At 32.0% G+C, this 11,343-nt stretch overlaps 4 protein-coding genes across 4 annotated transcripts; 1 reads left to right on the plus strand and 3 right to left on the minus strand.

Annotated features, from left to right (window-relative positions):
* Positions 1-1,296: 1,296 nt before the first annotated feature.
* LOTGIDRAFT_174324 (hypothetical protein) lies at positions 1,297-3,618 on the minus strand (the record flags this gene model as incomplete). Its single annotated transcript, XM_009052926.1, has 3 exons — positions 1,297-1,317; positions 2,336-2,611; positions 3,394-3,618. 3 exons carry the CDS (start codon positions 3,616-3,618, stop codon positions 1,297-1,299), a joined length of 522 nt encoding a protein of 173 aa, XP_009051174.1.
* Positions 3,619-5,022: 1,404 nt separating this feature from the next.
* On the plus strand, positions 5,023-6,723 carry LOTGIDRAFT_174325 (hypothetical protein; the record flags this gene model as incomplete). The annotated part of the gene is made up of 2 exons (XM_009052927.1): positions 5,023-6,025; positions 6,332-6,723. 2 exons carry the CDS (start codon positions 5,023-5,025, stop codon positions 6,721-6,723), a joined length of 1,395 nt encoding a protein of 464 aa, XP_009051175.1.
* A 289-nt stretch (positions 6,724-7,012) lies between these two features.
* On the minus strand, positions 7,013-8,766 carry LOTGIDRAFT_174326 (hypothetical protein; the record flags this gene model as incomplete). Its single annotated transcript, XM_009052928.1, has 2 exons — positions 7,013-7,899; positions 8,754-8,766. 2 exons carry the CDS (start codon positions 8,764-8,766, stop codon positions 7,013-7,015), a joined length of 900 nt encoding a protein of 299 aa, XP_009051176.1.
* A 1,473-nt stretch (positions 8,767-10,239) lies between these two features.
* On the minus strand, positions 10,240-10,779 carry LOTGIDRAFT_174327 (hypothetical protein; the record flags this gene model as incomplete). Its single annotated transcript, XM_009052929.1, has 1 exon — positions 10,240-10,779. One exon carries the CDS (start codon positions 10,777-10,779, stop codon positions 10,240-10,242), a length of 540 nt encoding a protein of 179 aa, XP_009051177.1.
* Between the last annotated feature and the right edge of the window lie 564 nt (positions 10,780-11,343).

An 11,343-nucleotide genomic window follows, 5' to 3' on the forward strand; every position in this document is an offset into this window, starting at 1 on the left:
TGTCATAAATATACATTGCAATTTGATAAACGGTGGATTTTTCAATAAATACAAACGTCAGATTATTTACAGTCTTCCAACATTCACTGTACCGATAGGATATAGAATTATAGAGAAACCATTACAAACGACGTATTTACCACTTAATTCCTTTATGATTAAAGATATAAATCTGGAAATCAAAGATGGTAAAATAAGTAACGAGGAAATTGTTATTCAACTTCAATTAAAACAAAAAAATTAACACTCTTCATTCTCTTCTTGAATAGTTAGATAATCGTAATCATCAAATTCGTAGTTTTCATCCATGTTCAATTCTTTTCCGTCGTTGTAAGGATACATGATTCCTTCATTGTCTGGTGCTTTTCTCTTAACGAGATTTAACTTCTAAAAACTTTCTTTTGTTTATCATCATCCTTTGGAATAACTACTCCATTGGTGAAACTTTTTACCCATGGTTTCTTAAATTCATTCGTTACATCGTGTCCATTAGCTAATCGAATATAATCTTCTACGGTTATCTTTTCTTTAGAGTAACCCTTAAACGTTTTTATTTCTCTTAGAACACCATCGGAAGTTAGGATGATATTGTATTTAATTTTTGGCGCTAAATATAAACCAAACATAATTCCACAATCATCGTGAATGGTTGGAAAAACGTTTAGTTTTAGAGGTGAAACTCGCATTATCATCTGTACAAGTTCTCCATACGTTTTCATCGTAATTATCTTCTATTTCTGTAATGCCTAAGGTTTTGTTATTTCTTCTAATGAGACAGAAATGTGATTTATGTAAGTAAAATACCCAATCTAATTCCTCGGATACTTTCTTTGGTTGAAAATGTCTGTTTGGGCATATAAATTTGAAAATTAGTATTACATTTCTTATTGAATTCATAGATTCTAGCAGTTGTCATAACTCCTTTTCTGTTTGATTTTGAAAAACTGTTGATGAAATCTTGAAATTCTCTCTTGTAGTCTTCGTTTAAAACACGATTAACGCACTTTACACAGCAGTATCCATCGCTCGGTATATAACAATTTATACCGCTATATTCATTGATCTTTTTGAGTAGGGTAACACCACTACCCTTTTTTGATCTTTTTATTTCTTTGAAATTATTTTTACGTAAAATGATTTTTCCTGATCAGAAGCATCCGATTTTACATCCACTGTTGCGAAGAAATTGTGAAAAGTTTTGGCATTAAAGCCTACAAATTGCATTTTTTGTTTGTGATCTCCATCTTGAATTATCACTCCATCAATTCAATTTGTCTTTTAAATGTATCAAATTTATCAGAGATAAGGTTCATAATACTGAAAAAAAAGTTCATTTGATATGAATGTTTCATCGTTTAAAATTTAAATTTTATTCATATTTTTAAGCAACTATTTTTTAACTAGGAATTTTTAACTTTTATTGATGATATTTCTACATCAAATTTATCTAAAATTTCATTGAATTTTTCCAATTCTTCAATGGTTATGTTCTTATCATCTCTCGATCTTTCGTAAAAAATGAATAATTTTTTAAGATATGTATTTAAAATTTCTGTTTTCTTTTTATAATGAGCTTTCTGTTTTGATGTAAAACCTAAAGTAATCAATACACAAGATGAAGTTTGAACGGCAGTGAACGCGGCTAATACAGTTGGGACAATTATTGGAAGCATTAATCCACCGGTTACGGCTGTTGCCACCGTTATCCCTATTGTTAGAACTGTGCTTAATGTTTTGAAAACAGAATCAATTCTACTCCAGGTTTTTCTGCATTTGTTGAATTGTTTTAGTTTTTCTTTTAGTTCGTTTTGTTTGTCTATCATATATTGTTGTCTACTTTCGAGTTCCATTTTTAGGTAATTAAATTAAGTGAACTTCTGATAAAGCAAAAGATGGAAAGTGTTTAAGATCTATAATAGGTTTCCCAATAAGAGGTCCACCAGGCAGTATTTTTTCATTATCTGATATAATTATTTCAGGTTTAATAATAAAAACTTCTACAGTAACAAACGATATTTGTTCTTTCGAATCATTAATCTTATTGAGATGAAGTGAAAATTTTGGTTCATCGATAATGATTCTTATCATACATCTACAAGTATATATACCTCCAACTTCTATTCCATCATTACGTTCAATTATTGATGAAAATATGATAAACTCTTTATCTAGTTGACTTTTATGAATATCGATTGAGGTAAATAAATCAGTTGAAGAGGTATGTTCGTGTGAATAACTATTATTAACAAAATATAGTTTTACGTATTCAAAGTCTGTCGTTCGTAAAAACTCATAACTCATATTTACTTTTTTTGTGATTTCTAATAATACTTACTGATGGTGGACTTTCCGTTTCCAATATCATATTAAAACTACCTAAATAAAGTTGATAATTTTTTTTATCTTGTATGATCAACATTCTAAACCTATTTTTATATTTTCCACTCGTTTTAATTTCATTCAAGAGATCACCCTTGTTGTTTTCGTCGTTACTTTCATATTCTTTAATTTCTACATTTTTTGTACCATTGATAAACTGAAGAACTTTTTGAGCGTTAAATTTAATAGAAGAATTTTGGTTTTGTCTGAAGAATATTGATTCAACTTTTACCTGAAAAGGAAAAGTTATTTCAATTATAATTTTTCCTTTAAAAGTAAAACTGGTATAATCACTAACAAATATTTTATAGGCATCATCAGTATTTGCTTCATATACTCTAATATTTGCTGTAAATCCATGTAATTTATATTCAATCTCCGTTGATTTATCAATATTATTAGTAATAGAAGGATTATTATTATAAAAAAATAATTTTCTAAATGGCAGAGTAATATAATATGATTTATTTTCTTCCTTGAGATACTTTTTTCTAATGCGACTATATTTTTGTCCTGTTTTAAAACTAGGTTATTAATAGTGGTTATCTGTTGTTGAATAACACTATCATCAATGTTCTGTGTTTGTTGTTGAATATAGGTTTTGATTTCGCTATCAACAATGTTTTGTATTTGTTGTTGAATATAGGTTTTGATTTCGCTATCATCTATGTTTTGTATTTGTTCTTTAATATTTCTTAGTTCTTTTTGTAATTCACTGTTAAGTTTAGTTTCCAGTGCATTTAATTCCTGTTGAAACGTATCTTCATTTTCATCTGGAATGTTATCTATTAATTGTTGAATGTCTAATTTTTGTTTTGCAATCTTATCCTCTAATTGATATATTAATGAAATTAAATTTTGTAACTCAGTTTTGTTCACAACGTCGACCAATTGTTATTGAATAAAACTTTTATCTCTTGTTGTAGTTTAGTTTCATTAACAAAATTTTTATTATTGACGTTTGAAGAATCTTTTCACATTACTTATTTTATCTTTTAAATGGTTTTTATTTACTTCAATTGAATTTATTTGATCCCGTAAATATTTTTTGTGAACGGTGTCATTATCGTTTTCCGGAGACTTTAAATTAGTGACTTTGAAATTGTTCATATCTAAATCACCTTGAAGAGTGTCTCCGATTTGATCCACAAAGTAAGGTTTCGCTTTATTTATCCACGCTGTAGTGTTAGGTTTTTTAGTTTCTAAAGATAAAGAACCTAATCCAAACTTGTTCGCCATTTTTATTGTGTTAAATTTATTACAATTTCTTCGAATTGTTTTCCTAAACTCAACTGATATAAAACCCAAAGTAAAAGCTGACCACAAAACTTTTGTCCCGGTAATTGAATTTGAAATGTTGAACATTTGATTGGTTGATTAGTCAATTGCAATATCTCTTCAGTGGGTTCTAATCCATAAGAATCGAAAAAATATAAGTTATTTGAAGAGTCTTTGTACAAAGCAGAATGATGAACTCCTTTTTGATCGGTAGTATGTATATTTGTTATAGCGTAAAATTTACCTTTCTTATATTTCAGATCATTTATTTCATCTCTCATACAATAATAAAACGGTGATATATTGAACTCATTCGCCCATCTCATAAGTTGAAAGTTTGTGGTTGTATCGGTTCCATATTTATCGAGAAAGATATTCATTTTTAAAAGTCGGTTTTTGAAGTTCGTTTTGATAAAACCTACCTATGATTTGTTCTTTGTCTTGATCGATTAATTCATATGTCGGAGGTGATGTGGTGTTTACTTTATCAACAATGAATATTTCGTTTGTCCAGTATCCAACGTAACCTTTTTCGAATTTGCTTTTATATTTGGAAATGCGAACTCGATCTCCGACTTTAAATTTGGGTTTGATATTTAAATTCTTTATTTCATTTTCGTAGTTATGTTGCGCGTTAATTGATTTTATAATATTTGGATTGTTGGTGGCTTGTGACACCTATAGATGAATGAATTTTGTTATTGTATTCATCTACAACCTCTGGTAATATTTTAAGCCATTTTTGAGATTTCAATTCCGTGAACTTTTCGAATAATTTATTTTTTAGAGTTCTATTATATCTCTCAATAACTACAGCTTTACCTTCGTTATGAGTGCTGTAAATTTCAAATCCGGTGTAATTATGACCGGGAAGATGTTTTTCTCCGGGATATAGGATGAGTTTAATTGTAAAACACGAACAACACAGATTCGAAGATTATTCGGGCGACGGTTACTTTTCTTCATTATTTTCTCTAGGTAAAACAATAATTCCAAAAGTAGCTAGCTTTGTTTCAAACAACAAATCAGTCATTTCAACCGGAGCGAAGGCCATCGGTTCAATCGCCCAAGCGGGAAAGAGTATAATCGACACAGTGAAACAATCTAACGAGTTGAAAGAATTAGAGCTAATAAGAGAACTGCGAAACAGGAGATTAGAAGAAAGGAAAGGAAAAGGTTTTAAAGTTATAGGATAAAAATAATAGTCGCTCACGCTTCAAAAACTTATCTTATATACAAAAATCATTGGGTTCTCTTCCTGGATTTCCTGGTAACTCTAATTATTTGCAAAATATTAATTTCTTATGTTCATATCAACATAAATCATCTAGTTTAGAGCCATGGGGTAATTCATCTAATCTACCTATGAATTTGAGAAAGATCACCGATATTAATATTGCAAAATACACCAAAGAAAATTGGGAATCTTTAAGACACGAAAGGGAACCTCACGCTAAAAGAGATACGTTATGTCTCGGAGCTTGTTTGATAAAATACAATCAAGTAATGAAAGAAGTTGTATTTCAGAATAGTTCCAATAATCTAACGGCTCCTTCTTTATCTTTAAAGGGTTGGTATTATTTATATCATTACGATAAAGAAATGGTTGAAGAAGAATGGTATGAAAGTACTAGAATGGTTCCGAAACACACCGAAAAAGAAAACGTAGAAAAAGTTTACTCACATACTCACCCTTTTATAAGATATTTTATCAGACAAAGTATTAAAGGAGGAAGAGTTTCGGCAAATCGAAAATCATTTGAAACGAATGAAATGGATGAAATTTGTAATATATTAAAGGAATACACAGAAACACCAAGTGGTAATATAATTGATTTATTCAAAGAATATAGTGCTAACCCAAAAGATAAAACGGAGGTTCATTCGAGACTTAAAAAAATAAAATGTACTAAACTAATGGCCTTTGATGCTAACGGTTTGTACGCTTCCGCCATGTCGGATTTAGATAGCGAATATCCGAGAGCGGAAAGTGGTAGACCATTTCGACAAGAAGAAAATAAAGAATTTGTTAATCTCTTTAATGAGCAGAAATTCAGACCTAGAACTGCTATTTTAAAATTTTGGTTTGAATATCCTACGAACATGTTCTTCCAACCCATACCAGCTAAAGATAAAATCATTTTCACGAATAGAATAGGTAAAAAGGAAACTAGCACTAAAATCAGGTTCAGAAATGGTTTCTGTCACGACGTTTTAACATCGGTCGATATTCAAGAAATAGTGAAAGCCGGTGGACGAATTATTAAAATATTAGATGGTATAGTTTACGAAGAAAATTTTAAAACTCCACCCTATAGAGATTACATTTTAATTTTGAGAGATCTAAGAAATAAATATAAACGAGAAGGTAATATCGTGGGTAGTAATTGCATGAAATTATTAGAGCAATTCATTGTATGGTAAATCTATTCAGAAGGATATAACTACATCGAGACATCTATGGAGTGAAGCGACTTTAAAAGCCAACTTCGATTCACACGTTATAAACTATGAAAAAGTAAATGATAGTCAATATATAGTTGAGATAAATGAAGAAGAAAAAGAATTTGACTGTACACCTCCTAAATCTACACGACTAACACCTAGTCATTTGGGATCATTCGTTTTATCTCACAGTAAAAAAAAATAATGAATAATTTTATTCACGTCATAGATGGATTTAATAAGCCTGAAATATACTATACGGATACCGATAGTTTATACATTTCGTCTAGCAATTGGGATAAATTAAATGAAGCTGGGTTGGTGTCCGAAAATGATTATTGTAAAGGAAAGAATGATTACGGTGATGGTGGAATTATGTTTGGTTTATATTTAGCGCCAAAAATTAAATACAATATCATTCTAACTTCCGATGGTGTTCTAAGAGAAATAAAAACGTTTAAGGGTTACTCTAAAGAAAAGATAACCGTAGAAGATTATATTCGATTAGCTAATGGACACGATGTAACGAATGAATTTAAGAAACCATGGGTAAAAAGTTTCACCAATGGAGTAGTTATTCCAAAGGATGATGATAAACAAAAGAAAGTTTTTAGAAGTTAAATCTCGTTAAGAGAAAAGCACCAGACAATGAAGGAATCATGTATCCTTACAACGACGGAAAAAATTGAACATGGATGACAATTACGAATTTGATGATTACGATTATCTTACTATTCAAGAAGAGAATGAAGAGTGTTAATTTTTTTGTTTTAAATGAAGTTGAATAACAATTTCCTCGTTACCAAAATCTATAAACCTATTTTTACCATCTTTGATTTCCAGATTTATATCTTTAATCATAAAGGAATTAAGTGGTAAATACGTCGTTTGAAATGGTTTCTCTATAATTCTATATCCTATCGGTAAAGTGAATGTTCACTCCTGTTTTGAAAAGATCTTCTTGTTGAGCTGATAGATCAAAACAGAAGATTGGATGATTAAGTGCAAAATCGACATATTCAGGCTGAGGTGGATTTCCAAATAATTCACACATATTTTTATAGTTTCTATACAATTCATCATAATCCTTTGTGGTTGGATTAATTGTTAAAGGTTGGTTAGGATAATTATCGTTGTTTAATCTTACTTGAACTTTATGGATTATAGGATCTTGAGTTTGGTTCATTGCCACTCTGAAGACATTATTGTTATTCGTTTGAGAATCTGCTAAGTTCTTGAAACCAACCATTAAATATCTTGCTGGTTTAATAGTGTTAGTGATTGGCCACGTGGTGGATTCTCCAGTTAAAGTCATGCTACCTACCGTATTACGATGAAAAAAAGCTATTTCAATATCTTTAGTTAATGAGTTGAATATTCTCGTTTCTACTTCAATTGATGGTGTTATTACGGGTATGAAAAGTTGGAGATTCGTTATTTCTAATTTTGCATCTGAACCATTATTTCCAAAAAATATCTTATCATCGTTGATTTCTCTTTGTAGATGAATTTTATATGGTAACCCTATGGAAACCTTTCTGTGTTCCAACAGACCGAATAAAGGATATAATTTCCAATTTACGTAATTACCCCACCTATTATTCTCAACAGCATTATTGTACTGAAGTACTCGTTTTTCGAATCCATGATTAGCTGCTCGTGCTACTCTTTCTATTGTGTTTCGAGCAAAAACTGTCACTCTAGCTAAATCAGCATCATTTGCAAGATTTCTTACCGGTTCTTTTAAAACACTTCTATCACCAACATCGGGTATCCAACCTGAGACTGAATCGAAATCTTAAGGATATAAAACTGTTTTCAACATTGTGTCGAATTCCCCAGGATGTTTAATTGTTTCTATCGGATTTGAACCAGCTTCCAAAACCATCTCGCTAAATAAAGATGGTAAGAAATTGTTTTCTAATGTTGTATTGGTTTGAGAAACTTGATTCTGAGTTCCATCTTTAATTTTGAAATCACATCTGAAATAAGCATCGGAAAGAAGCAACCAATTCGATAATGAATTTATTTCGAAGGTAATAACGAATCGGATCGTATAATCTAAAGATTGGATCTAGTATTTTATTTGCCATTTTTAAGGTTTAAAATTTGAGTAGAAATTTTTTTTTCTAAAACAAGAGTTATCTCCCTTCTAGACTAAAAATAACATTACTTAAAACGAGGCTATTAAAAATGTTATGTTATTTTTTATATAAGGGTATTTTTAATATGCTTTTTTTTGATGAAATGTAGGAAATTGATTGAAGGTGTTTTTTGGTGTAAAAAATGTAAGAGAGTTTAGGTCTTTTTTAGTCTAAGAATTTATGAAATGTGGGGTATTTTTAGTGTAAGAATTTATGAAATGTAGGATGTTTAGGTCTTTTGCTGTAAGAATTTATGAAATGTAGGGAATTTAGGTCTTTTTTGGGAGCTTATATATTGGTCGCATTTTCCCCATGAAATGAAATGGAATGGGGAATAACCTTGCGACCAATATATAAGCTCATACACTACTGGGTATTTTTAATATGCTTTTTTGATGGAATGAAGGAAATTGATTGAAGTTGTTTTTGGTGTATGAAATGTAGGGTGTATAGGTGTAATTATTTATAAGGGGCAGTAGGGAGTTTAGGTCTTTTTTGGGAGCTTACATATTGGTCGCATTTTCCCCATGAAATGAAATGGAATGGGGAATCCCCGTGCGACCAGTATGTAAGCTCTAGTACTACTGTCCTGGAGATTTGTTCCGAGGCATGCCCTTGAGAGCGTTATATAACTCATCCTTGGTAAAATCGTCATCACAGAATCGGTTTCCTCGGGATCGAGTGAGAATTTGCAAAGAGGCCTAACTAAAGCTTTGTCTTTTGGAACACTAGAATCCTTAGCATAAAGCGCTGAATAGAATGTGCGAGCGGTATCCAAAATATCAAAAGAATCTTTGACAATAACACCATCAGCAGACGCAAGTTCCGTGACCAGATTTGATTTGATTCCTGTATTTGCTTTTCAAGGCGCAAGAAATATGAAGTGCATCTTTCCGAATCTAATGATTCCTTCACTTTAGAGCGCAAGATAGCACCCTGGCACACTCTCAACTCATGTGAAGACAAATCAGACTCAAGCTTTGTCAAAAATGAAGCATCGTAAGGTAAATTTCTGGCTGCTCGGTGATAGATAGAACTCGAACGTTTCTGAAGTATGTTATAATCTTCACGAGCTTTAGCGTACCTAGCAGACGAATATGCAATTGTTCTCTTCTTGATTCGATACTTTAGATTGTCCCACCACAGTAAAACATCAGATTCATATAACGGACAAGCAAGCGCCTCATCAACTATTCGCTGGATAATCAAACGATAGTCAGGGTTCTGGAGAAGGGAATTGTTGAAAACCCAAGTTCCCGGACCACGATCAATCGATTTAAAATTCAAATTCAAACTTACAAAGGTATGGTCACTGAATGAAGTGTGATTGATGGTAGAGTATGATAAAAATCTTTCCAAATCACTGGTACAAAATATGTAGTCTAATCTAGATTGTTTCAGCTGGTAAGTAATTGACGCCTTGTGAATGCAATCTTATCCGGATGGAAATACCGCCAGCAATCGGTAAGACCTAAATTATTTGCAAAGGCTGAAAGTGTTTTACTCTTATCCCCATAACAAGATACCGTCTTAGATCTATCACGAAACGAATTCATTGAAGTCACCACACAGTTACACATGCTGCAAGTTCATCACTCGACGAGAAACAGCACACATAAATTGGCTCCGCATTTTACTATCATTTGGAGCATATATGCAGAATATATTAAATTTTATAACTTCATTATTGAAAACACAGTGAAGCAACCTGCCATCATAATCTGAATATTCACAAGATACATATTTTGAATAAAATTTTGACTCTAGAATTGCACAACCTCGACGACCAGCTGTGTGAGATTGATCACAGGAATAAAAAATATCGCCTTCCCACAAATGTTTGAAATCCTGAATAAAAATTTTCATTCCAGAAGGTTTCCTGGAGTCACAGGATGTCGCAGGATAGAGATTTCGCCATATTGAATACATCTACCATCTTGTATTTAGAGATAAGATTATCATGAAGACAATATTAAATAACTTTATTAACGATTTATTTGGCATGTTTTAAGCGCTCTGAAACAACTTTAAATTTCTCCTGACGTTCCTTTCTTGCCTTCCCCTTTCGCTTCAATTGAATTTTCCCGGACCGGAGTGTAATCTGAGACCTAGAACCAAAATCCTTGCTCTTCTTCCCAGCTGCCGAAGCCTCTGATTTAAAGACGCTATATCTACCTTCATCAAAACCAATACCTGCTGTCATTTCCATAACTTCACCATCATCAGTAAACTGATTCTCATCATCACCGAGTTCATTACACGTAGCATTTAAATCCAATTCCTTCAATTCTTCACCATTTACATCATCAGTACACGATTCACATTTATCTTCAACTGTCTCGGATCTTAATACGTCAATATCCACAACATAAGAGTGATCAACAGCTATAACATCACTAGGAACGTCGGTGACACCAACATCCCAAACAGCCTTAGGTTGAGAAGAACATCTTACTTTAATTTGATCACAATCATCGCAGTATGGATGAATACAGTTACGCCTAATATGACCACTTTCACCACATGCCGACATTGACGAGTTGGGCAATGCGCATTTAGATGATTCGGAGATAAACAAGTAAAACAAACCTTTTCTTGATTATCATGTCTTACTCGAAAGTAATCAACACCAGCCTCGGTTTCAAAAGCAACGGAATAAGGCAAATAATGACGTGCCAGTCGGGAAACGCACTTTCATGTATCTTGTTCCTTCATAAATATCATCATGCTCATACTTTCTCCTGTGGATAGGACCCTCCAACTCAACTTTCCAATTTTCGAGTTTCTCCATGATCGCATTATCAGGAATTACAAATGAGAGGTGCAAGAAGGACACTACATTTATCCTCGAATCCATAAATTTAATCAGTACAGGCTCACCATTAATGCTACAGTCCGACTCAACAAGTAATCTTGCACTTTCAACACCAGTTTGAGTTACTTCATAATTATTACCTGAACGGGAACACATGACAGGATAGCATCAACTGTAGTTGCTAATTTGTCATTCACAGTAAGAATGGTTGTGGCTTCTTTAGAAAAATTCGGTCTATTTCGTGTAGAAAGTTCTGACAGAGGGACAAAAAGTCCCACAAAT

Source organism: Lottia gigantea (genome assembly GCF_000327385.1).
Source record: "Lottia gigantea unplaced genomic scaffold LOTGIsca_191, whole genome shotgun sequence".
In the NCBI taxonomy this organism is placed as follows: Eukaryota; Metazoa; Mollusca; class Gastropoda; family Lottiidae; genus Lottia; species Lottia gigantea.